Raw genomic sequence first — 26986 nt, forward strand, 5'->3', positions numbered from 1 at the left:
TGTTTCATGCCGCGAGTATCATTTCAAAGTCATGGGTTCATGTCCCGCGAGGTACCTTACGACACTAGATTTGGGAAATGTGATTAAACCGAGACGTGATTCATTTATTTTTTCATCATAACCAGCTGTGCAGAGATGTGCATTCTGTAAGGCTGTCAAATCGATTCTTCTGATAAAAAAGCACCTGTTAAGCAACTCTCACATAATAGGCTAGTTCGACTATTGAAGCAGCAAGACTTTTACCCCGTAAAATTATACGACTGCATACATATTACAACAAAACTTGCTTAAAGAGGGAGAGAAACATATGCGCATGATTTTAATGTTTCTCTACACATTTGTGCATATTACGTTGTTCAAAGCTCTCAATTTATGGTTAATTTAAATTGAGCTGACTTTCGACCGTCAGTTGCCGCAATTAGCCTATTACTCAAAGGACGGTATATTCTAAATGTTGTAATAAATCTCGTTTTATTATTCTAGAAGATTAAGAGGATGCTAAAACTCAAGTAAAGTTGATACTATTGCTACCAGGATAATCCATGCCCAGGCCAGTGCAGAAAACGAATTCAGTTTCTAAATTTCAGATTTAAATTTATTAAACAGGTCCTTTTCAATAAAACATGGGCACTATATATATAATTGCCTGAAAACATAATTCGTCCCCCACGCTCCGAACACATCTGATAATATAATACGCTTTTATAATCGATAGGTTTAACACGCGTGCTGAAAAAATGATGGACATTTATGAATGGAGATGGACGCGGACGCCGCCTGATACGGAGCGGGCGGACGGCGAGGCGAGGCGGAGCTACGAGCCGCGCCTCCACTGCTTTAACCCTCCGATTGCCAGCAAGCTGAAACGCTACAACGAAAGAAGCGCCACCAGGCATCTTTCACTTAGCATGGCCGCATTCAGCGATAAATGTAGCCAGAAACCTGTAAAACGGTCACGTCAAAATGAAACCAAATAATACCACTTTATTTCAAGCACTGAAACACTAGACATACAACAGCCAAAATGGCAACAGAAGTCAACATGTATTTAAATAATACAGAGATATATTTTAAATATATGGTCAATAAATAAAGAAATGTTGGGGAATGCTTAACAGCAACATATTACAACAAATCCACTGCTGTTTTAAATGGCCCTAGTGGAACAGTCTCAGGGTATAAAATATCACCAGAGTCAATAAAGACGGATTGATCTTTTCCCCCAAGACTGGAACGTTTTCTTTTCCTCGTCGGACGAGGCATGTAAGGTGTCGGGCAGGGCGGCAGCTTCACTTTACGCGGGGACGAGTGCATCTGGGGCCGCACGCTGGCGGACTGACCGATACCCCAAAAAGCTGGTTAGCCGCTGTCACACGCACAGTGGAAGTAAGAACGGGCGCAATGTGCGTTAGTCAGTGGCTTACCTGCTTCTGGAAATTCAATGTGCCTTACTGTACGAGACCCATATAAAAATAAAAGGAGATCAACAACAAGGACACCAATAATAACAAAAACGTACTATCACCAAATATATACGTACTATCACATCAATAATAATAATAATAACATTAACGATAATAATAATAATAATTATTATTATTATTATTATCGTATTACATTGTGCAAAAAAGATAAATGGCGAATCTTTTTGCGTCTTTAAATTGACAAAATGTGTCACTCAACACTTTCCTCCAAAACGTAGATGATACATCGATATGAAAACTCATACGCAAACTTATATAAGGTACATGTAGTTCAAAGTATATTTAAAATGTCATATTAGACTTTAAGGTTGTGAACATTGCTGTCACAATAAGCACATTTCAACAAAACAATTTTTAAACGAGTTACTTATTTATATTGCTCTTACTCTATCGATTAAACTGATACACATCACTGAATTACTTATGAGTATTTTAAAATATCTATAAATCTCATTAATATATGAATTACTAGCTCCTATTGATACTTACCGGTCTCATAACTTGCAGTTCATTGGTCTTTGGAAAAGAAAACTAAAGATTTAACTGGAATTAAATTATACATTAATTATCCACGAAAAGCAAAAGAATATTTTTTACAAAGTTGAATTTGAGCTATGCTTGCTATCGCAGAAGTTCAGCTCAGTTACACTAATCCAACCCAGCCCACGCCTCTGCATCTGCAACCTGACCTGGATATGCAAATTAAACAGTAACTGGCATTTTATACAGCCAATGAGCAGCCAAATATGTGTCCCAAAACCCGCCCAATAAGGACTCCTATTGTGTTACAATCTTTGAGGGGCGTATTATATACCGCCAATGTGTTCGGTGGATTTTCTTGAGTTATAGTTGGGGTGCGGCGCGTTCATTTTTGCACGTCTTACTTTAGGACGGAACCATTACATGAAATCCATTTTATGCTTTTCGTATTTTGTTATTTATGCCGCGGTTGCATTTCATTTATTTTATTTTAAAATAGCATTCTTATGCAATATTATTGATCACAGTCTCTAGATAATGTTATGATACGCATTCTGAAAAACGAAAGCTCTACCCGCGATGCGCAAAGTGGTTGAACTCTTGTACACTTGTGTACGGTGTTGCCATGAGGCTAGTGTCGATGTGCACGTACGGAGGATGCTGCATGACAGCACAGGGGGTTGGGGGGGGGAGGGATATCTGGTACTATTATACAGTATGAACGTTCCACGATACGTCCTAAAGTACCCTGTCGTCATGGCAACAATAAAGCGAAAAAGAAAGTACACAAAAAGAGCCCTTTACAAAATTAGTGAAGTTTAAACTACTTAAGTTTCATATATCTATTTGAATTGGTTGGACAAATATATTGACGACACACCACGTATCGTTAATCAGTATTATATAATAATATAAATACATATTCGAAATTTATCAAAGACCCATCACTGGTGAGTTAATATATACTTTTACTTCCTTTGTCGTCTTATTGATTGAATTAAAATTTTTCATTCGTTGTTTGTCCTGTTTCACAAGTGAAATAACTAACACTCCGCCTTCTCCATTCTGCGTTTTTTTTCGGTTGGGGGGCAGGACCTAAGAGATATGTGACACAATAATGGTTATTAACGTCACATTTACTGTATGTGTTAAAATCGCGCATGTATAGTTTGTGGAAAACAATACTATACTTTAATTTATATTTACACAAACATTTCCCGGTCGTGATTGACGTTTTGGTTGCAAAATCCGTACCGGTCGCTAAAATGCAGTTCAAAAATATGATTTGGACCACAGCTTTATCATAAACTTTGCTGGGTTTTTGCAATGCAATCCTTCTTTGGGACCCATATGTCTCTGGCGTAGAGAGCAGATTCAAGTCTGTAGTCAAAATATGCAGTTTTCATCTTTGTTGATATTAAGATAGCGATGTATTGTTCATTTATTGATTACTGACAACTTTTAAAAGATATCAGTGGTGGCTCATAATGATAAAACATTTTACAATAATGATTTTTTAAAGAAGCAAGTATGTTTTACATGGCAATACATTTTTACTAATTAGTTATTTCAAAATCATTTGTTTCATAATTTAATCTTTGCAGACAGATCCATAGGGACAAGACAATTGACTTCATGGGGACCCCGAGCTGGGCCGATAACATTGTAAATTGCACCGACAAATCTAGTTTAATTGTGTATGCTGTTTTTCCAAGTAAAGTGAAAATAAAGGCATTGTTATTATTAAATTCTCTTTGTTGATATTATTAATTTACGCTTCACGGTAAAATAATGATCACATACAGTATATTACCATGTTAGGCGGGGTGTGTTGGAGGGCCCCATAGAGTTTCTTGCCTATGGCCTCCAGTGTCCCTAGAATCGTCTCTGTCTACACAGCAGCTGCTTCTGATACATATCAAACTTAAAGGAATATGGTATTTTAGTTATTACTGGGGGAGTTGGGGGGGGGGTCACAGTGCCTTCTGGGCGTGCGGGTACTGTCACTTTAAATGTGTTACAACGAATTCAGCCCGCCGGTCACTTCCGCCCGTGAGTCCAGCCGGTACTGTCACTCAAATGCGCTAATCGTGGACGCCAGAAATTGACTAAGTTAAGCTTCACGCAGCCGTTTAGGGTAGGTGATCGACACGATCTGGGCGTACAAATTATCAGCCAGCTGCGAAGAATGCTGGAGCATTTGGTAACATCGCAGAAAAGGCGTATAGATGCGCTTGTGTTTGGTAAAACATATATCCGTCTTTAGCAATAAGCTAGCCAGCTTTTCTTAAAGGAGGTACTGGCTGGTCTGAAAGAGGCCCGATTCGACCAGTTATATGTTTACATATATATATATATATATAAATCATATATGGGATCCGAGCATGCGCCAAAAATGAAGCATGTACACGAATACATTTACTGTCCCTTTTCGTGCGTGGTAGCGCTGTAGGCAATGACTTTAATAACGAGATATGGAGAAGACTGGTCAACAAGGCGGCGTCTCATGGCTGCATGCGACGGCTGCACACAGATAGGGAAACTACACAAAAACTAACAAAAAACATAACAAGCAATGATAAAGAGCCGTGCATGCTGGAGCGATACACCGACTGTCATTGGGCCGAGTATTTACTAACCCGGACCCACAACCTCTTGATTGCGGTCGGGGGTCGAGCTCGGACACCTGCCCCGCAGAGACGGTCATGCAGGAGTATCGCTGCAGAAAGGGCTCTTCTTTTCGACTTGCATTTGGTTTTAAAGACATGTTTTGCTTACTGTCAAACGTGACAATATGATTTTCATGTGTTGTGTAAGTGATTTTTGTAATTGAATTTCTTAATGTTTTTTACATCGTTATATAAAGGCATTGGTTTATATGTGATTGCAGTTGCGGTTGTTTTGCTGAAATATTGTACAACTCTAGTAACGGTAGGAGATTCTTTTTTTTACTCTATCGTACTAAGCAGGAATGGAAAATAACGTTTATTACTGCAGTATATTTAAGTCAGCCATATAACTTAATAGATTTAATAATTAAAGACTCGGGTAAAAGCTCTAAGAAACAAAAACCATTGAATCTGCTACAAATTAAAATGTTCGATTATTTACATATGCTGAAATGGGTGTTTAAAATGATGGTCTACATTTTAATAGTACCGTCTTTTTTTGTTTTTCTAATAGAAATGATTTCAGTTGATGTTAATTGTGAATTGGTTATGTTATGTTAAAGTTTTATGTCTACGGTAAAAGGAGGCTGACTGGCCATGAATCGGTGAGGATTGCAGGACATGCACGGGTTGTGTCTTATCGTGGTGAAATGTGCTTTCTCAGTTCCACTGTTTCCTGGCTGAAGGGTGAAGTGTCCTCCTCTCTGCTGTCCCCCCCCCCCATGCAGTTTTTGTGGCTTTCTGATGGTTAGCGATGGATGAGGAGGACAGCCAGGATGAGCTGATCAATAGGAATGCATCCCACGGCAAAGGGAAAAGGCTTGGTTCTGCCATCATGACTGATGAAGGTGAGAAGATATGGAGGATATGATGTCAAGGTGGTGGTGGTGGTGGTGGTGGTGGTGGTGGTGGGGGGGGGTGCTCTTTTTATTATTTTCCATGATCCTGGTTTGAATTGTTGATTGGGTAACTTACCTGTCATGTCAGGTTTTCCCAGTATCGCAGTTTAACACTGTAATCTTACAGCGTGATTCCTGAGATCAGTCCTGGGAGGTGGATGGACATTTTGATTATTATTAATATTATTAATAAGCTTCCAAGTTAACCATGTCTCTGATTTGTACTCTTTTAAGCTCCCCCCTACATATGTTTCACTGGAGGAATTTAATATAATCTCTAGCCCCCATTATTTTGCCCCCTAATATGCTTTGTCCTTTAGGAACCATTGTTCCCAAGAGTAAAAATAATATTCTTGTTCTTGTGCTTCCACCCCCAGAGGATGCCACTGACGAGGGGGGGGACAACTCGGAGGAGAGTGAGAACGGCAGTGAGGAAGGAGACATGGATGAAGAGTCAGGCGATGAGGAAGACGGCGAGGAAGATTACTCAAACGACAGCTGCGGTGAGGGAACACCTTTTGCTTCTTGTTTGTGGATGTGCCCCCTGGAGGCATTTTGGCCAAAGACTCTGTGTTTTAGTAATTCCCAGTCCACTTGCCGTCATTCTGCTTTGATAGCTTCTGCTGTAGTTATATAATAATGACGATAAACATCAGAGTATTTGCAGTGCTGTAGTTCATGTTAAATAAGATGTACTTAATTCATCCCAGGGAGAAATTCTTTTGCATACAGCAGTAAAGGGACACAAAGCACACAGATACAAATAATGATATGCAGGAAATAAATATAATTAAGTTAAATTGCCATTCTACAATCTAAACAGGCATAATCTCTGTTTACATATAAACTATAATATTGCTCTTTGCAGTCTGCTTGATAGTGGTGTGCAATAGATTTGGTATCGATCCAATACCAAGTAAATGCAGGGCAAGTATCGCGATATTGATACCGATATCGATACTTTTTAATAATTATCGTGGATGCATCATCAAATTGCTAATGCTGAATAAATTTTCATTACCTTTAAATGTTTTTATGATCTTTTTATTAATTAGTTAAAACTGAGAGCAGAATTTGGGCAAAATTTACAAGTAAATAAATACTTTATTAATAAAAAACACAAGTAACACAAATTTTATTTTTCTTAAAAGTGCACAAAATTTGAGAACCGGCTTTGGGAATTTTTTTTTTTAAATAAAATGCAATGAACAAAGTACAATTAAAAAAAATACAATAAAGTGTAAACACGCTCAAAGAAATATTTTTCACCTCCTCTCTCCGTTTCTGTGGCTCTGCATTTTCTTTTGAATGTTTTCTCATATGCTTGTATAAATTAGTTATATTACCGTGATTTGACAGCCTTTTTACAAATAATACTGCATGCCATTAATTGATCTTTGGCTTGAAAATAAAGCCACACAGCACTCTTCTTTCTCTCTGCCTTAATTTCTTACGCTCTGCGTTATGTGTGTGTGTGTGTGTGTGCGCGCGCGCGCCTGTTTGCTTGCCTGGCGCCGCTGAGTCACGTGACGGTACAACATCAACACACGAGGGAGGAGGAGCGAAGCCTGCGCCGCACTGTCACAGCCGGGAGCAGCAATGGAAATCAAGATCGCTTCCACAGACAGCCGCAGTGCATTCAGGAGAGAGATTGAAACTAAAGTATCGAGCTTATTAAATTGGTATTGATCAATATCAATACCAACATTATTATCGATATTATCGATACTTGGATCGATCCGCCCACCACTACTGCTTGGGTGTATTGCTCTTGTTGTTAGGTATTTAACTTGTGCCTCTTTGTGAAGATGGTGAGGAGGATTCTGGGAAGGTTCCAGAGGGTGCCGGCGGAGCAGCCGGTGGGCCGGACCTCAGTTCAGATGAGGACACGGAGAAATGCCCCATCTGTCTGAACTCGTTCCAGCAGCAGCTGGTAGCCACGCCTGATACCTGCGAGCATTACTTCTGCCTTGACTGCATCATGGAGTGGGCTATGGTAACTTTTCCGCCTGCACCTGAAAATTTCCCCAGGATCCCCAAGTAACCAGTTCTTAAAGGGAAATTACAGGCGGCGTTTATGAAGAAATCCTTCACATGTGTAACAATGGCGACAGTAGTGAGAAATTCCCTTTGCCACCAGTTTTACGGCTTTTAAGAGAATCATCACTAACCACCGGAACTCAGTAACAGATGATAGACAAAATGTTCTTGCACTTTACTTTTAAAATTGCATTATGTTATTGGGATGCCCTTGTTTTTTTCCATTGCATTCTGCTGTCCGTACAGAATGGCTAAACTTGTTCACAGACACAAACCCGAGACTTTAGGTTGTAATTTGTGCTTCTGTGCTGTGTCTATCAACTAGAATGCGAGCTCCTGTCCAGTGGATAGGATCATTTTCAAGAGCATCTACCTGCGGAAGTGTTACGGGGGGGAAGTTCAGAAGACGGTAAGAAGTTTTTGCAGCTCTGCTCTTCTCTTCTGCCCATTCTGGCTTTCAGCACCCTAGGGACATGATGGTTGGAACCTTCTTGGGATTTGTGTGAAATAAGGATACTAACGCTCAGAATGAATCGGTGATCGTCCCAATGGAAGGGGGCGGGGCGGTAACGTTAATGAGCTTAAGTCATTAAATGGGAGGGAAGCAGGATTTTGGAGGTTAAGTGCCAGTCTCCGCGGTCAGATCTCCGTACCAAAGCCTGCGAGGGCAGCTGTGGAAGAACCTGAGCTGAATCCGGACCTGGACCAGACCAACTGCGAGGTTTGCGGGCAGAGTGACCGTGAGGACCGTCTGCTTCTGTGCGACGGCTGTGACATGGGGTGAGTTGGATCAACGGGCCAGCATGGGGTGTGCCGTTTGGAGAGGCACAAACGAACGGAGCTCAATCTTCATGCATGCTTTGCAGTTATCACATGGAGTGCCTCACCCCCCCACTCAGCGCGGTCCCCGTGGAGGAGTGGTTCTGCCCGGCATGTGCGGCCAGCAACTCCAGCACAGGTGAATAAGATGGATAGTGCCGAAAGCAAGATGGCGGATGTGGTACTGTCCAACAGGGCCGGGTACCTACGAGCTATCTGGAGAGAGTCACGTTGGACAGGAGTTTTAAGGTCTGTGTTTGTGTTCCAGGTGGCTCTGGGGACGAGGTGAGAGAGGGTGCGGTGATGGCCCTGGTTGTCGACAGCAGCCGGTCCTCCAGTGCCCGCCCCACGCGTGCCATCGCCCGTACATGGCAGAGCGAGAGGGTCCGCGCCACCGTCAACAGGAACCGTATCTCGCAAGCACGCGGCATCCAGGTGTGTTTGAGGTGTGCTCGGTCCTGATTGATGTAGCTAGGCACCAAACATTATTCACAATTGAGACTGGCTAAGTAGCGATAAACTGGAGCGAGCACTAACTGCGGGACAGGTCTGACATACTCAGCACTGAGCTTTAATTAGAGCCGTCTCTGGCCAGTCTCTGAATGCTGCAGTGCAGAATTAAAGTGTCAAGAACGGTGTTTAGTGGAAAGACATTGCGTGTATTTTGTTGTATACTTTTGAGTGCTGCAGTCAGGCCACACAGCCATTTTTAATTACAGGACTCTTATTTTTTGTTAATTTAAAGCAGTCAGGTTACATTTTTAAACATGATTGCATTTCATAAACATTGTCTCCCATGTTTGAACTTCTGAGGCTTGTGAATGCACATTTTTAGTTTGGCCAAAGGGCTGAAGAGGACATTTTTTTTAATAGGATGGGGGTTTTGTTGGGCCTACAGCAGGTACCCGGATACCTGGCCCGGTCCACATGGCTGGACACGGCCATCGAGGCGGTGGTAGCGGGGCTGAACACCGCTGAATACGTGAGAGACCTAGCACCACGTGCGAGGACCAGGAGACGCAGGGCAGGTAGGCCAGCCAAAGGGAAATTGGTCGCTGGGGTAGTGGGCCAATCAGAGCAGCAGTGAGACATCACATGGGCTTGTTTTCTGTTTGGCCAGCGAAGCGACGGCGAGCCACAAGAAATAAGGCGAAGGGGCCGTCAGAGAAGAGCGGCAAGAAGCGAAGGCGTCGTGTCAGGAGGCCTAGATCTAGGAGGAAACAGGTGGATGCCCGTCTCTGGCCCTTGCCACTCTCCTTTTTCCTGGAAGCATGGTATTGTAGCACCCCCTTTGGTCCTGTGTCCCCAAGGTGGTGAGAAAGGCGGCGACAAGCCGCTCTCGCCTGGCCAGGAACCTAGGAATCACCCGGCAGGGGCGCAGTTCCTCCATCCCGGATGTGTACCGACCCGCCGAGCAGAGCTTGGGCAGCATGCGCGCCGACATCGGCGCCGCCTCCCTGTCTGTGTATGGAGACCCGTTTGACTTGGACCCCTTTGATGAAGGGTAAGCAGTGTGCCGTCGGAGCAGGGCTTGCTTGGCGTGCCGGCCACGCTCAGCATCATGACATCCATGTCATTGCAAAGGGACGAGCCGGGGCCATCTCAGCGACCAGATGCCAAGAGGCCCGGGCTGTCCCGCTCTGCTCTCCGCTCCCACCAGCCTGTGGCACGGCCCGTACCCACCGGCCTTCACCGGTGAGCCTCACGCTGTCCTTATACCTCAGTCTGCTCTGTCACATTGACCTGACACAGTCGGGGATATTGACGGTGATGGTCAGTGCAAGTCAAGGATGCATGAGAGTGTATTTTGAATTTTGCAGGCAAGGGCTTGGGATTATTCCCGAGACGGAGGCGGTGGCGGAAGCTGCCCCTGTGCCTGACCTGCTGGGCAGCATCTTGACCGGTCAGAGCATCCTGATGATGGACAGTTCGGAAATCGTCATCAGCCGGGACGGCTCGCTGAAGGCCATCAAGCCAGGTAGGCTTCCCCGTGACGCTCCGGTGCCGCCCTCGCTATCACACCCTCGCCAAATATCTTTTTCTCTCTCTCCCCGCAGTCACGATTTCGTCACCAAAGAGCAGAATTCCCAGTGGAGCGGCGTGCGAGTCTGGAGCCGAGATCCGCATCGGGGCATCGGCAAGCTCAGGATCAAGTGCCTTTAACTCAAGTGGGGAGGGTGGGCTCTCCTCTGGTTTTCCTGCCAGACCATCACCACCATTCAGTTTCCCCAGCCCCTCAACACCGACGTCCCCCCAGCCGTCAAGTTTCACTCCCCAAAGGCATCCTGCCCTTCCCGGGGGGTCTCGCGTTCCCCTAGGAGGTCACGCAGACCACCAAAGATGTTCAGAACCCAGCCTCAGAAGCCAGGATGTTAGCGGCCTCGCCCCCTGCGTTTCTGCCTCTATGACTAAGGACTCTGCATCACCGCTGGTCAATAAGCCCCCACCCAAACCTGTGTGGATGGATATTTCTGGCCTGCCACGGATACCAAAGATCAAAAGGGGGACCCCTAGTGGTACCACAGGTGCAAACAGCAGCGGTACTGGCCTAGTGGGAATCCCAGACTCCGGCACTAACATCCTGACCAGCCACAGGGTCCGACAGCAGACCACAGGCCAGGGCACGTCCGGGAGTGAGCGGGATAAGGGTAGCAGTAGTGGCAGTACTAGGCAGAGGCCTAGTGAACCAGGAGCCGCGTCAGCAGTCTCTGGTCCGCTGCCCAGCAACCCCGGCCCTTCTACTGTGAGTTTCCGCATCAGCAGTAGTGGAAATCCATGGCATGCAAGGCGACTGGGCCTCACCACGGCACAGGGCTCCCCGGGCGGGCAGGCAGCCAGCGAGCCATGGAAGAAGCTCTGCGAGAGCAAGAGGATGCTGCTGTCATCACGGGGAAAGGGAGATGAAAAGCAGGGCAAGAACGAGATTTATGACCCCTTTGAGCCCACGGGCTCTGACTCGGACTCCCCTGACAATGCGTCTGAGAATGAGGCCTCCCCACCGGGGAGATCGGATGGCTTGCAGCCGCCGTGTTCCAGCTCAGACTCCGAGGTTAAAACCGAGCCTGGCATGGCAGGGACGGATGAGTGCCTGGGAGATGGGGAGGAGGGTGAGGAGAATCTGGATTGCACCCAGAGGGACAGTTTGCCAGAAGTTTGTAAGCCTGAGGAGGTGAACACTGGTCCTCTGAGTTTATCTCAACGGAAGGAGAGGGACACAGGTGACAATCCGGAGTGTCGGGTCTGCAAGGAGGGAGTATCAGGCCAGGCTGCAATGAAGTTGCCTCAGACATCCACACACTCAAGCTCAGCTTCCAGTGACCACAGCGAGATGAATGTTAAACCAGAACCATCTGGGCCAGATGGCCGGCGTTCTCGGACAAGGTCCAGGTCACCATTGAGAGTGAGTGCAAAGCAAAATCGTGACTTGAAGCAGGGGAGAACGGCTAGGGACACCAGCTCTGCCTCAAGCAGCCCTGAAACCAGCTGCAGGAAAGCAACTCGGAGGAGCAGCGGGGAGAGAAGACCACAGTACTCGCATTCACGGGGCAGGAGGGGGGGCACATTCTCTTCTGACAGCATGTCGGAGGATGAGGAGAGGTCCAGGAGAAAATGGAGGCGGTCACAGTCAAGAGACCGGAGGCGGTCTCGCTCTGGTAGTGGGGACCGATCCAGGAGAAGGAATCACAGACGAGACAGCCGTGAGCAAAAAGACGGCAGGCAGAAAGTATCAAAGGAGAAGCGGCGAGGTCATTCCCGGTCACGGTCAAGGTCCAGATCCCGGTCTAGGTCCAGAGAGCGAAGGAAAGACCGGATGATGGCTCATCCTACCACCAAGTCAAAAGAAGGGGTCGGGTCACGGTCAAAGGACGGCAAGTGTCCAAGATCCAGGTCATGGTCCAGAGAGAAGAAGGCTGATGTCTGTCCATCAAACAGCTCTCAGTCCACACAGAAGAGCTCTCAGGGAACTCTGGTACTTTCAGAAGCAGTGCCTGAGGAGAAGGAAGCCAAGGAGATCAAGGTGGAATCATATGCCTCTTTGAGCAGGGAAATTAAAGCATCTACGGACATTATGAAGGAAGAAGTGGCAGATGAAGATGGTGGTCATCTCAGTATGGTCAAAGAGGAAAAGACTGCTTCTTTTAACATGCCAGCAGAACCACAAGAGCACAAAGAGATCAAAGGAGTTGGTCTCTCTCCTGACCTGTTTGGTAGATTGAAAGACCCACATGAAATTAAAGAGGAATCACCCATTTCGATAGAGAAGGTTGAAGACTTAAGATGTCCTAAAAGCTCAGAGAAACCTGCCACCCCCTGCTTGACTGAGGGTGCAAACCAGCCAAAAAAAGCAAAAGTGGAGAAGCCTGTAGAGATCAAACAGGAGTCATCTCCCTCTCATTATGGGGTGGCCTGCGAGTTGAGTCAAGATGCTGCCATGATGGCGTCCACGGCAGGTGTGGATCTGCAAAAGCAGATCAAAACTGAATCTGTCTGGGCAGAGGAGTTTGCACATTTGTCATCCCACAACATAACTCAAGTTCTCCTCTCTGGCCCTAGCCAGCCTGCAGTGACAGGCTGTCACATGGGGGTAGCAGGTAGCACTTTAGCTGAAAATGGCTCTAAAACAGGCCTAGAGTTGCAGCACACATTGGGTTCAGTCAAACTAGAGGCATTGTCAGCAGATGACATCGCCAATGTAGGTCGTATCCTGAACAGTCTGACTTCTATGAAGCGTGAGAGAGCAGCAGATCCAGAGGCTGGGGGTCACGAGATGAGCACCGTGTTTTATGGCACGTCTGTGGCCAAACAAGAATTGTCTGAGGTTGAATCAGGTAGACAGTCTTTAGTTCAGCAGGAGGACCTGTCAGCGACCAAGACAGAAGGGACATTTATGGTCAGCCTGGGGCAGCTTCCTCCAGTCAAGCAGGAAGATGAGTCCTTATTTGAATGGGGGGAGTGTACTGCAGTGAAAAAGGAAGGACTGACGTCCGTCTGTCAGGGCAAGGAGGAGGACACGCCCACTGTCAAAGTCACGACAGACCCCCTTTCTATGGTGGTTGGCAGCAGGTCCAAACAATCAGTGAAGAGGGTGACGTGGAACCTTAAGGAGGCTGATAAGCCCGTCGCTGAGAAATCTGGAAGTGAGTAAGGATTGTGTACCCACCAATGTTGGCGAAAGATATGAAACGCCCATTAAACACTCATTGAAGAAGTGTCAATATTTAAACAGCTGCATTCCAGTTTTGGGTGACCAAGGGCCTGTCCTAATTCAGGAACTTGCTACCAGCTATTCTAGTATTTGTATTTTCTGAAATTATTGGACCTTTGAACCAGATGGAGAAATGAAGGTGGGGGTAGTTTGTTTAAAGTCCCGTGGTGAGGCCTAGGTATCAGCGAGTAGGTTGTTTTGACGTTGCAATCAAATGAAGGTACAGAGATGCAAATTTTGGGAGATTTGCATATCCTGTCCATTTTAAAGTGTCCTGGGAATTGCCAAAGTATATCTGGGGAAAAAAAAACAAAAGTGTAAGTCGGAACAAACAGCAGGGGAAGACTGATGGTTTATGTAAAAGGCAGTTTATACTTGGGATTTAAATCCTACCCAGAGTTGTCAGCATGGCTGTTTACTCCAAGCTGGATAAAAGGCGGGTGGATGCCAGTCATGATATGAGGAAATGACTTTATCAAACCAGGAGACACTTAAAGACAAGTAGTAAATGTTTAAACCTTTTGGGTGGTAGTTACATCACTCAGTTTGGCTGCTTTTACTTGCTAGTTCATTCTTGGTTTCATTAAACAATTTGAGCATGGCAGGAATTCCTACAGGAAAATCTGCACAATGGAATTTTCTGACATCAGCCTTGTTTTTTTCTTTTTTCTTTTTTCTTTTTTAATCTTTGCAGAACTTTCTCAGTTTAGACTGCTGCAAAGCAGCCGAGAAGCATCCAAGAGGGCCCCCGGATCCAACCAAGCTGTGACCCAGGTATGGCGTAGTCACATGACCTCCCAGGAGCTGCTTCAAGCTGGCACACATTGACCCGCTTACTTCTGTCTGGTTTGTCTAGTTAGCCCCCCCCCCCCCAGCACCACAAATCAAGGCAAATCAAATTATTGTAAATGTTATTGACCGGGGATCCTCCCCCCCCCGGTTGGAAAATTTCATCGTTGGGAGACCCCCGACTGTCAGGTTTTTTTTTTTTTTTTTCTTGATGCATTGGACCTTGGCTTTGTGTTGCTGGTGGAATTTGGCCCTTGGATAATAATTGTTATATTACATAATATATATAGATAATAACCCCTATGCTAAACCATCGCCTCTTTTCCCAGATTGCTTTTTAACTGTAATTACATCACCAAAGCAGAAGGTGGTAGCAGATATTTATTTATTTATTTATGCTGATGTTTCCTGTTAAATTGCAGTGTTGCTTTTGGTACACCCACAGAAAGCATGGGTAGGCGGGGGCATCTCGGGCCAGCGGGAACCATGTGACTGAAACTGAAAGTGATATCGGAGTATTTTCTTCGTAAATGAAAGTCAAAGCTCAGTTGGCTCAGAATGGCACCTTGGAATTTTGGGGCATTCTCCAAGATGCCTTGTCAAAAGGGAACTTTTCAGGGATACCGGTATCCCTGGGCATAGTCTCTTTAGCTGCATGCTTAGCGAGGCTTTGTTTTATATTTTGATCGATTAGGTTATTCCTCTGACACATTTCCTGAACTGGTTCGGTCATCTGCTTTAGAGTGAGGAATTCAAACGTGTGCTGGACTGATGAGGACGAATTGGCTAAAAATAGGACATTAACGTTAGCTGTATAATAATGGAGCTGTGTTCTCTGTGCTGTGGTATGCAGACATTCAGGTTTTGCAGGATGCTGACATTTAGGAACCGGGTTCCTATGTCGGTAAATAGAATCGTAAATGTAAGGAATTTATCTGACGTCTGCTGAGTTTTGTTCTGCAGTGGGAGGGATGTGAGTTGGGAAGGTTTGGCTCCATGGGCTTGTAGTCTTGTGGTGGAATTTGAGGTCATTCATCAGTACCTCAAAGGTGGATGCTGAAATCCAGGCACCTTGTCATCTGTGGTGCACCTATTGGCCAATTTGAGGAATGCATCTGTGTGGCATTGAGGCTTATTTGCGTTCTACTGGTTTTGCTTGACGTCTGTAATTCCCCTTCGATTTCCATGCCTCGTAATTCGTGGCTTCCCGCCCTTGCCCCATACAGCCTCCATGCGTGTTTTTACGAAAGATATCCCTGCCTTGATGCTACGTGACAATCAGGGATGTCTGTCAATAGCTGACTATAAACTGAGCATCTTATTCTTATTTCCTTTCTGTTTAACTCCATTTAAATTGCCTCTTGTCTAAGGTTAGCAGGTGTAGAGCCGCTGAATTGATTAGGATTTGTGTTTGCCGGCCACTGGTCGGCATACTTTTGATCAGTTTCTTTTTAATGTTGTTCTTTATTTGAATCCTTGACCCCCACCCAGGACTCCAGTCAGTCTGCTGAACCTGCTGCCCCGGTTTGGGAATTGGCTCCCCACTTCCCTAAAAATGTGACCGTCAGTTCAGTGTCACACAGCGCCCCCTGTGGCTCGGAGGCCCAGCCAGGCCAGTCTCAGCCCAGCCAGGGAGAGTCGGCATCCAGGAAAGAAGGTGGTGCCCAGGATGCATCCAGAAAAGACAAGGTGAGTCCCCAAAATGGCGGGATCCCCATCAATGAGTGGGCTTCTTCAGTAAAGACCATGTCTGACCAGTGTCTAACCTAGGGCTTATCCACTGCATGCTCGACGCTCTTGCCCTTATAGTACATGAAGAAGCTTCATATGCAGGAACGGGCCGTGGAGGAAGTGAAATTGGCCATAAAGCCTTTCTACCAGAAGAGAGACATCACCAAGGAGGAATACAAGGAGATCCTCCGGAAGGCCGTTCAGAAGGTGCCCACACCCGCTCTGAGGAGCCTTTGTGACCTGGCACTGTGTGTCCGGGGTCTTTTAGGGTTTAGTTAAAAGGAGGAGGGCAGACTCACATTAGTAATGGATGTACAGTTGATTCCTCCAGTTAGGTTTCTAACTGCTGTCGTAGGGAACCTACTAAACTGATGAGCATGTGTGTGTTCCTGTCAGTGATGGAGGGGCTGTACATGTACACCTTTGATGGCCCGTATAAACGATTCTGTGTTAAGTCTGTCTTTGGCTTACAGGTGTGCCACAGCAAGAGTGGCGAGATTAACCCAGTCAAGGTGGCCAACCTTGTGAAGGCCTACGTGGACAAATACAAGCATTCAAGGAAGCACAAGAAGAATGGGGAAGAGGGGAAGGCCCAGGAGACCGTGACCGGCAAGGCTACTGGCAACTCGTGAGGAGCTGGTCTCTGTCTACTGGGGAGGACTGAAACCCTGCCCTCTCTGCCCTGGAGGACTGAAACTCCGCCCCTCTCTGCCAGGGAAGACCCAGTCTCCGCCCCTCTCTGCCAGGAAGACCCAGTCTCCGCCCCTCTCTGCCAGGGAAGACCCAGTCTCCGCCCCTCTCTGCCAGGGAAGACCCAGTCTCCACCCCTCTCTGTCAGGGAAGACCCAGTCTCCGCCCCTCTCTGCCAGGAAGACCCAGTCTCCGCCCCTCTCTGCCTGGGAGGACCAAAACCCCGTCCCATCTTCCAAGGAGGACCCAAACCCAACCCCCGTCTTCCAAGGACAACCTGATCCCTTCTCTGTAGCTTGCCCCACTTTTTTTCCATTTTTATTTGATGTTTTCTTTACTATATAGTGATGGTATAAACTAAAGGGCTTAGAAATTCTGAGTCAGCACTCTGCTGAGGGCAGCAGCGGAGATCTGCTGTGTTTGCTCTGCCTGCCTGGGGGAAGGGGTTGCGGTACAGCTCGCTAGTCTGGGTTTCACTGAACAGAAATGCTGTTCATGGAGGCTACTGAGATGGCATCTTAAAGCAGCTCTGATGAATAGCCCCTCCTCTTCCTCCCTCTGCGTTTGTAATGAGCTCCCATTCTGTCTACCCACAGATACATCTCTCTGTATTTCATGGGCTCCGAAATGCAGCTAAACTAACAAAGCTCATACCACCAGATACCCCTATAACCATACACTGCATTATGCTCCAGTAACGTGGAGCAGGGCTGAAGGCAACGTCTGGCTGTTTCCCACAAACACAATTACATCTCTTTTGGTAAAAAGCTTTACACAGAGATCGATTCATCCTGGTATGCAGAGATCAACCCGCAAGAGGTTGTGAATCAAATTGCCATACAACCCCAACATGCCGATAGGTCCCCACCTCTGACATTGTCTGTATCCATGGCAACCCCTTAGTCATGAAAAACTGGAGTTTTCCTTTTATTCCAATTTTTAAATTCTTGGGGGAAATTTTATTTGTCAACATTGCACTTTTATTAAATGAATATTGTACAGTATTTCGTATGATCTGGGGCTCCGTTGTTGATGCTTTCCCAAGATATTAAAGAAATTAGTCTGGTCATCACTATGACAACATGGCGCCTCCTGGGGATTTATATAGGCCGAGCTCAGACTGCACCGTGCGGGTTGCGTTCCAGCGAGTCGACTGCTTGGGGGCTGGTGTGCTATATGCGAGGCTCTCGTCATTTAAAGGGACTGTCCTGCTGAGAATTAGATCAGTTTTATGTTGCGGGTCACACGTCACCTTACGCACATTGTTAGCTAAATGTGTGTTGAGTACTGTAGAGCTCACCAACGGTGATTTTGTGACAGAGGGTGTACTGATGTCGGTGAGCTTCTTATCTCTCTTAAGGAATGTGGGAATGTGTCTTCATGAGGAGATTACTTAAGGTTCATCTCTTTCATTTAGGGTATTCATTTATCGGATTTAAAGTGTTTAAAATGCAAGTCATGTTAATTGTTTAGGCAGGTTATGGCTGTAAGAAATGGGTTGGTTAGAGAAAATTCTCCCTGAACTGTCCCTGGGCTGCTCGGAGTCACTGTCCTTATTTAACTGTACTGTCAAGGAACTGAAGGTTTCCACTAAACTGTTTGTAAATACGTTTCTTAGAGGATGTCTTTAATAAAATAAAGTTGCTGAGAAAGTGCGTCTTTTACTTTCGATTTATTTATATCATATTTACTTTCGATCTATCACATATCAAATTTGATAATTAAAAGTTCCTTGAGGGAACACAAATAATGTAGTATTATGCTATTAATTACACTATGTGGATAAAAAGTATTGGGACACCAGTCTGTCCAAGATCTCACTCTCAATTTCCCCACGGGGATCAATAAAGTATCTATAAAGTATCTATAAAGTATCTATAATGCAAGGGCGTTAATATGAAGCTGACTGACCCTTAGTTGCTATAACAGCCTGTACTTCTCTGGGAAGGCTCTCCACTAGATGCTGGACCATTGCTGGTGGGATCTGCTGCCATTGAGGTTGGCTGTCGATGCTGGGCGATCGGGTTCCTTTCTGTGAGCTTGTGTGGCCGCCACCTTGCAGCCGAACTCTATCCCAGGTGGTTTCACTATCTCTTCACCCGTGGTTGACCAGGGCAGCTCTAGTAACTAACTTGCTGCTACGTATTTCTGCCCCCTCAAGTCAAGTGTTACTGTTTTATCTGAGCCCTAACAGGATTGTCTGAAGAAGACTTTTCATGACTTTTGAATGTAAGTTGAAGATTTTGGTGGCGTGTTGGGTATCGCACGCATTACTTTCAGCCACTTATGACGTGTCACACATATCGGTATGAAGTCGCCGAATGACTTTCGGTTTCTGATTCTGATGTTGTTATCTGATTCTTCAGAAGTTTCGGGATACACTGTTGTTGTCGTCGTTGTTATTGCTCAACCCCCCCCAAGTCATGTATTATATTATTGCTGAGCAGGTTTCTAGTAACTATCATTTTCAGTTAGGCAGTTCATTGCCAGGAACCCAAGATGGCACGGTCAAATGGTAAGGAGAATGTTATTTTAAATTACCTACAAGACGCATAGCCTGACTTATAAGCTTGCTGTTCTTTTTGTGCATATGTAGTGGTTAACAAATAACTGGTGATCTAACATAACATGTTTTTATATATACACAGTTTTTTCCCTTCATAGCATATTGTGCAGATTGGTAGGATTTTTCTGTTTATTTCAATAATTAATACTAAAATACATGCTGGGGTGGAAGAAACAATCACACAAAAAGATGTTGACTTATAGAATTATTAGGAAATCATACCAGTTTTAAATCAGTTCCTATATTCTATGGAACACCATATTGCTCAAAATGAAATCGATATTTCAATAACTAATTAAACGTGTCCTTTTATTTTTAGATGAAAAAATATTGTTTTATATGATTCTGAATGAATCATGGTTTTCTGAACCAGCTTTTTATTTTATAATGCCACTTTTCATACTAATGGTCTGCTCTGTCCATCACTTTGAGGGGCGGAACTGAGCTTGTGAAATATAATTTGAAAAATTAAAGTAGTCATATAAAATTATATTTTTATTTATTTAATTATTTAAGACACATTTAATCAATTATTGAAATATTTTTTCATATAAAAATAAAAGGGCATATTTAATTATTGAAATATCTATCTATGTCTGTTTGTTTATAGATATATTTATTTCATTTGAGTAATACTCAAAATGTTTAACAAACAAACGTTCCATAGTATTCGTCAAACATTCCTGTATTCGTCACACATTCATAGCTAGTAATAGTAATAAATCGCCTTAGTTTTAGTTACTTTACACCTTGCCACACTTTGGAAAGGAGCGACTCGGGAGCAGGTGTAAGGAAAACCAAAGGGGACTTTACTGAGATTCATAATCAGGAACAGAGAAACCAAACGGTACCATGAGGGGTCAAAACAGGAAGCCTAGCAGAAGGTAGGGCGCCGACAATGAGAACAATGACGTCAGTGACTGGACTGGGGAGTAACGGTCCTGAATGTCAAATATGTTGAATTGGGTTAGCATTATAGGCTACCATACTATACAGATAAAATTTCAGTCATGGGCAGCATGACGAGGTTTCGGTCAACGACAGACTGCACTGAGCTGAGTAATTCCTATCGCCTAGTGACATTGTAATGTACTGCTCACCTGTTTGTGGTGATGCTTATGTAAACAAACCTATTGCGCTGCCAGTCGTGTAAAAGTATAGCACATACAATTATGTACGGTTCATAATACTTGATAATAATAAACAAATGTTACTGGTTTATGTATTTACTATACTGTACTTTTATTGTTATTTGGGCTATAACATATAGCCTAGGTGTGTAGTAGGGTTATGCCATCAAGGTTTGTGTAAGTACATTCTAATGTCGCACAATGATGACATCTCAAAGCGACGTATTGCTTAAAATTAGGTTATTTGTCTGTGGAGGAAATAAGACATCTTACAATTTAGATTTTTTTCAAATTTATTTTTATTTTTAATTTCACAGCATATCCTGTTTAGTGCACAACAGGAAGAAATACGTTTCCTTACATCAGTGAAAAGATAGATGCAAAAACAAAATGTCCACTGCAATGGACATAAATGAATGGGCGGGGGTCTCAGGAGGATATAAGATGTCAGTCCATTACCGGGCACATAAACACAATGGACAATTTAGAGAGCAATTAGCCTAGCGGAATACTGTAGGTATGAGGCAACAGTGCTAACCGCTGAGCCACACACCAAGGCATCCAAAAACCCTTATATGCAGCACACGCACAGCACCAATCACAAGCCAGGTTAATAATTAGTGTGTGGCTGAACGATCAGATGTTGTTATTTTTTTAAGTAGATCGTTCTGAAGCAATCTTAAAGCCTTGGTGAGAAATTGCCTCTATCAAAAATAATACTGAGAGAAATTATAAAAAGAATCGCAGTTAATACTCGAGTTGTTGCATCTTTCATTTGCGCTTAATGACAAAGACATTTTCCCTGCTTATATTCACTTTAATTTGAACTGCTTTAGTTTTGCTATGGATATATTCATTTAATAATATTGTTTTCCAACTTGCTAGATGTTCAGGACCGACGGGGGTTGGATTTCTCCAAACGAAGACTCAATACTCTACCTCAGGAGATCTTTGGTCAAGCAGAGTATATTGAGAGCTTGAACCTTCAAATCAACGAACTACAGCATATAGGTCATATTTCACAGCTGGTCAACCTAAAGGAGCTGATTTTGTCTTGGAACAATATTTCTGAGTTTCCTGCTGCCATTAGGGAGCTGAAAAAGCTGCAGCGGCTCTATCTGAATCAGAACAAGATCCAGAAGATACCCACGAAGGTCTTCTCCTTCCTTGCAAATCTGCAGTATCTCAATATGAGCAATAACCACCTGGAAGAACTCCCTGCTGATTTGGTGGACTGTAAGTGCCTGAAGTATGTAAACCTGTCCAACAATTACTTGAAGAATCTGTGGGCAGTTGAGGGGCTCCCTCTACTGAACGAGCTGCATGTGGAGAACAACCGTCTGACTGAACTGCCAGCTGAGCTCTTCTTAAGAACTAACCTCAAAGTTCTCCGAGTCAATGGTAACCAGCTCCAGACACCCCCAGAAGAAGTGTGCGCTGGAGGGTTAAAGGACATTCAGAGCTATTTCCGCCAACTGGGATCTGACCTAGATGGGGACACTGTGGCCAGGGTCAAGACTTTGTTCCTGGGTTCCAGCATGGCTGGGAAATCCACCTTATGCCGCAGTCTGCGAGAAGGAAGAGCAGTGACAGTGGAAGCCAGTGATCGGACAGTTGGTATTGACATCAGCGAAGTAGAAAAGGATGGCGTCCAGTTTCTCTTCTGGGACTTTGCTGGACATGAGGAGTATTATCTAACTCACCACATCTTCATCACACCTCATGCTCTTGTCATTCTGGCTATTGATCTTTCAAGGTATTTGCATTGCTACTATGTTCTCCAAGCATCTACTCCAAATACCCACTGGCAAATGTAAACAGTATCTGAACTGTTAGTTCATATATTATATGCAGGTCATACAATATATCAGTGTTTCCCGACCTGGTATTTGGGGACCCCTAGACAATTCATGTTTTTGGTTCACGTTTTGCATGTTACAACTCCCAAATGTCCTCTGCTTACTCCCAGGGAGCAAAAATGTGAACTGTCTGGCAGGGAGCTGGGAAGGAGCAAAAATGTAGATTGTGGGAAAATTAGCATATTTAATTAGAATTTGAGTGGACAACCTTTCAATCCTAGTCATACACCACCTGCAGTTTGTTGAGATATTGGAGTGGAGATGCTCAGGACTGAACCCAAGACCTGAAATACACAAAGCACGCACTTTCCCAATGAGCTGCAACCCTCACGTGTGGATGGATGACAAATGGATGCATTCTATTTATTTTCCAAATATTTCTATTGATTTTAAATGAATCACACCGTGCAATGCCACTTCGAATTTTAAGCAAATTTTAAACAGAAATAGAATGAGAATAAAATATACTTAAAAATATAATATACTAATAAAAAAAAGATGAGGGAAAAATAAACAAAGAAAATAATAAATAAATAATCTAAAGGAAATATAAATAAAAGCATTAGTATCTTTACTCGCTAATCATATATTACGCATCATATGAAACACATATCTACAATTTTTGAAAATGCTCATAGAGCACTCTTCTAATCTGGCAGCACTCAAATGGATGGATTCCATGGATTTTAAACATATAAACCATCAAATTTACTATTGCACACACTGGGAGCACTACATTTTAGACCCTTTATTAAAAACGCAAAATTACTGCCACTGAGAAGTATCCCTATATATATACGACAAACAGGAGATTCCACGGTCACAAAGACAGCTAACACATGCCAAGTTGCCAAGACAAAGATGTGCACAGTACCCAAGCGCCAAGACTTTTAATATTAAAGTCATAGTGTGCACTTACACTAAAATATATTATCACTATTATTTATATATTATAGAATTTCATGTGATCCAAATCATTTTCAGTATTGTCTTTGGCTTAGGCCTATGCATTGTCTGTGAGTTTTTACAATCTTTCAGCAAGCTCTAAAAATATTCCCTTCCTGTTTAATTGTGTATTTCCAGGTTGCGATTGACCAAAACCGTGAATATCAAATCCACAATTGTGAAGGGGTCGCTGTATTTATATAGGCCATATAGGCCTACTACATTATTCGCTATATAAAAATAAACAAATTGAATTGAATATTTATCTTCATTTTGTTTTCTAATGTCTGGTCTTAGCTACATCGTTGAGGATGCACAGTCTTTTGAAGACCAAGTCAGCTTCTGGATCAACAATGTTCTGATGAGAGTCCCAGACTCTGTCCTTCTGCTCGTGGGGACCCATGCTGACCAGTGCAAAGATGCGGAGGAGAGAAGGAAAAAGAAGGAGGACATAGAAAAGAAGATAAATGATCTGCTTGAGGAGAGGATGTCCAACCTGGATCAACAGATAAGCCATATTATAGACAAAAGCCAACAAGACGAATTCTCTGAGCACCTGACACAACTGCATCAGCTTAAATGTTACACCCTCAAGGTATTATGTCATCTACATTCACTACTGATTATTGACAGAACTTTTCTCGACCACTGTGAGCAGATTGAGGAGTGATAACTTGGGCACATGATGCTTTCTTTCTTTTTGTTAAACATCCATCCAATCATTCATCATCCAATTGCTTATAGTAGTCAGGGTCTCAAAGTTGAAAATGATAAAATTTTCTTGTAATGTATTTGCTAATTTTGAATCCATTCCCTGTTCAAGGTTTCTAGCCTCATTACCATTGATTGCACAAAGTGCGCGGCTATTGAGGAGATTCAAAAACACATTCTGCAGCATGTTCAGAATAAACCATTGTTTCCAAACATTGTCAGGACGTTGCCACACTCTTATAAAGAGGTTGAATCTTCCATGCGGTGCCTGATTAAGAAGCCGGATTTTCCCAAGCACGGTGAACACATTTTTGTGAATAAATAAATCATTAGATTTTTGCTGTTTACATTTCACACTCATTTGTAATTCACATATATGTACAGCATGATACATTATTTTTTTGTAATAAGGGAAAATTAATATGACTAAAAAAAGAACCACATATTTATTCTAAGTATTCATCATATTCATGTCACATATATCAAGGCAAGTCGAGGCAGTAACCTCTTACACCAATTATTTTGTCATATACAGGAATTGTGGATCTTAACAATCTTGTGGCAAACAATACCCTCAATTCTGGAAATCTGAGCAAGGAGGACCTACACTCTATACTCCGTTACCTTCATCGAATTGGGACCATTTTGTGGTTTGAAGAGATTGAGGATCTGAAAGACACAGTCTTTGTCAAGCCGTCCTTTCTCATTACACTCTTCAAGGTAGCTGCTGACACTGAAAGGGAAACTAATTATTAGTTTTTTACCAGTGTTTAGAAGACACTGTTGCTGTGTTTCTGCAACTGGAGTAAAATATACTATTGTCTGGACGGGGGGAAACGGTAAATCATGAAATGTTTTGGCTCATCGGTGTATGTAATCATATGTAAGTAATCCTCTCTGCTATTGAAAGACTCTAGTGAGACACGACCTGGTGGAGCAGCTGACAGAGGTTCCAAAGGTTATCCTGAAGAAAGAAGGCTGTCTCATCCGTCACAAGAACAAATGGATCGACCAGCTCAAAAGTCAAGCCACTCTGTCCTACGATGCTGTTCGCGTGCTGGTCAGAAGGGCTTTGATGCAGGCGGACATGGCCAGGGATGAGGATTTTGTGAAAGAGATGACGGGCACCAGGAATAAGGAAGGGAAAATCCTCAGCCTTCTCAGATATTTTGAGATCTGCCTACCAACTAATTTCGCATGTAGCCTGAACCCTCAGGCCTCTGAGTTTGACCCAAACAAGAAGTGGGATTCATCCTTACCAAAGAGGCACTCATTTACTGAGCCCGAAGCTGCCTGCATGTTCCCTGGTTATCTGAAAGACAATGACAAGGTCATGAAGATGTGGGGGAAGGATGATCCAGAGGACATCAAGGTTCTGGTCTACTTCATGCCGGAGATCCCTCATGGTGTCTTCCACCGGTACGGTACCATCTACCTTCTTTTGGTTCTGAGACATAGTTGCGTGGCGCCTTAAATCTCGGTTTGATGCTTTTTTCCAGGCTTATTGTAAGAATGTGCTCCATATTCAGCACACACTGGGTGGGAAACAGCTGCTTACTGGCTGGCTACGAGGCCGTACTTGTTTTGGTGAAAAAAAGCACCGACAGTGATGATCAGTACATTGAAATACGATGCAAGAGGCCAGAAGACAATTGTAAGTACTCTTCCATTTCAGGCAGTACATCTGTATGCTCAAGGACTATGGTGGGATGGGACATATATTATTGTAAGTGATCTTAGCACACTTAGCATAATACAATTTAACCAAAGGAAGAAACATTTGACTAACTAATGACATAGATATGGCAATGCATAATGTATTGTGGATTTTATGACTTATCAAATAATAATAATAATAATAATAATAAATAATACTTAATAATGAATTATTCTTTAGTATTGGCTTTCAAACAGCTGTGGAACCTGATCCTGGCTGTGTTGTCTGAGTTGAACAAGCTCTCGAGCCAGTGGCCTGGCTTGTATCAGTACACATACAGCCCATGCAGAGAGCCAGGATGCACCGAAGACTTCAAATGGAAAGACTGGCACAGTCTCCCTCCACGTGAAAAGTAATCCACTCAAACAACACTGTCAATATTCCAGAGTCAATTTAAACACTTCTCTGTACAACTGGTATATTTGGAAGGATCAAAACTACTTTCACTCCTGTGTGGCCTATATTGTTAAACGTTTAATTATAATCGGGATTTACATTTCTGAATACTAGCAATATAATCACTTATAATGGAGCTGAAACATTTGGCTATGAACATTATCAAACTTAGATTATTAACCTCATTATTGTTGATTTTCTGGTTCACAGGGTTCAGGAAGAAAAGATGACCTGCCTGAAAGGGCATACATGCAAGACGCACTTGCTCTTCCCAAAAGGTGCGTAACTTATACATAATTCAGGTATCATATGGATATAGTTTATATGTACCATGTATTTAATGCCAATGTATTTAGTTCATGCCATGGTTTTTGTTTTAATATAGATCCAATTTTTCCTACCCCTAAACATGAAAATCATAAATTCTTCTGTGGCAACATCTAAATGGGACCCATGACCATCATTGTTGATAAACAGGTAATTGTTAGACTGAATCGCATGTTCAGGATGTACTGTGCTGGCTGAAAATTAGCAAAAAGAGATTACAAAAAAATTAATTCCTAGTAAAAGTGGTTTCTTTGTTTATTTTACAGACAAATTCCAATTAATGGTTGGAGTGCAAAATGAAAAAAATAATGGCAGCAAAACGACAACTTCGCCGAAAAGGCACTTTCTAGCTGTAAAACTTAATTGTCATATATTCAGGGTTAGGGGTTTATCACTCATTTATGTTTTGAGCTTTTTTTTTTTTTTCCCCATGATATTTGAAAGGAAAACCATTAACAAACAAATCTCTTAACTTGTACTGTCTAAATTTATCTTGTATTGCCAGAGAAAATAAAAGGATTCTTCTAA

At 43.5% G+C, this 26986-nt stretch overlaps 2 protein-coding genes and 1 long non-coding RNA gene across 7 annotated transcripts; 2 read left to right on the top strand and 1 right to left on the bottom strand.

The window, feature by feature from the left end:
- Nucleotides 1–964: 964 nt before the first annotated feature.
- On the bottom strand, nt 965–2136 carry LOC111859475 (uncharacterized). The gene is made up of 2 exons (XR_002841826.2): nt 1974–2136; nt 965–1451 (listed from the first exon to the last, which is right to left on the bottom strand). It is a non-coding gene; the product is annotated as an uncharacterized lncRNA (long non-coding RNA).
- Nucleotides 2137–2657: 521 nt separating this feature from the next.
- On the top strand, nt 2658–18459 carry phrf1 (PHD and ring finger domains 1). 5 transcript variants are annotated; one of them, XM_072698221.1, is made up of 19 exons: nt 4009–4101; nt 4855–4895; nt 5362–5481; nt 5910–6035; nt 7341–7528; nt 7898–7981; nt 8216–8352; nt 8439–8530; nt 8660–8826; nt 9290–9419; nt 9512–9615; nt 9702–9895; nt 9976–10086; nt 10212–10369; nt 10449–13529; nt 14292–14371; nt 15878–16075; nt 16196–16324; nt 16591–18459. In XM_072698221.1, the coding sequence occupies exons 3-19, from the start codon at nt 5388–5390 to the stop codon at nt 16747–16749; spliced, it is 5232 nt and encodes a 1743-aa protein (XP_072554322.1). In that variant the 5' UTR covers nt 4009–4101; nt 4855–4895; nt 5362–5387; the 3' UTR covers nt 16750–18459. The 5 variants fall into 5 exon arrangements, with proteins under 5 accessions (XP_072554324.1, XP_072554321.1, XP_072554322.1 ...); XM_072698223.1 differs by lacking the exons at nt 4009–4101; nt 4855–4895 and adding an exon at nt 2658–2914; XM_072698220.1 differs by lacking the exon at nt 4855–4895 and having other exon boundaries at nt 3994–4101.
- An 831-nt stretch (nt 18460–19290) lies between these two features.
- Nucleotides 19291–26982, top strand: LOC111859396 (malignant fibrous histiocytoma-amplified sequence 1 homolog). The gene is made up of 11 exons (XM_023842014.2): nt 19291–19322; nt 21389–22259; nt 23605–23902; nt 24131–24317; nt 24554–24738; nt 24929–25437; nt 25518–25672; nt 25916–26087; nt 26342–26409; nt 26517–26608; nt 26725–26982. Exons 1-10 carry the CDS (start codon nt 19307–19309, stop codon nt 26573–26575), a joined length of 2520 nt encoding a protein of 839 aa, XP_023697782.1. The 5' UTR covers nt 19291–19306; the 3' UTR covers nt 26576–26608; nt 26725–26982.
- The last annotated feature ends 4 nt before the right edge of the window (nt 26983–26986 follow it).

Source organism: Paramormyrops kingsleyae, chromosome 13 (genome assembly GCF_048594095.1).
Source record: "Paramormyrops kingsleyae isolate MSU_618 chromosome 13, PKINGS_0.4, whole genome shotgun sequence".
In the NCBI taxonomy this organism is placed as follows: Eukaryota; Metazoa; Chordata; class Actinopteri; order Osteoglossiformes; family Mormyridae; genus Paramormyrops; species Paramormyrops kingsleyae.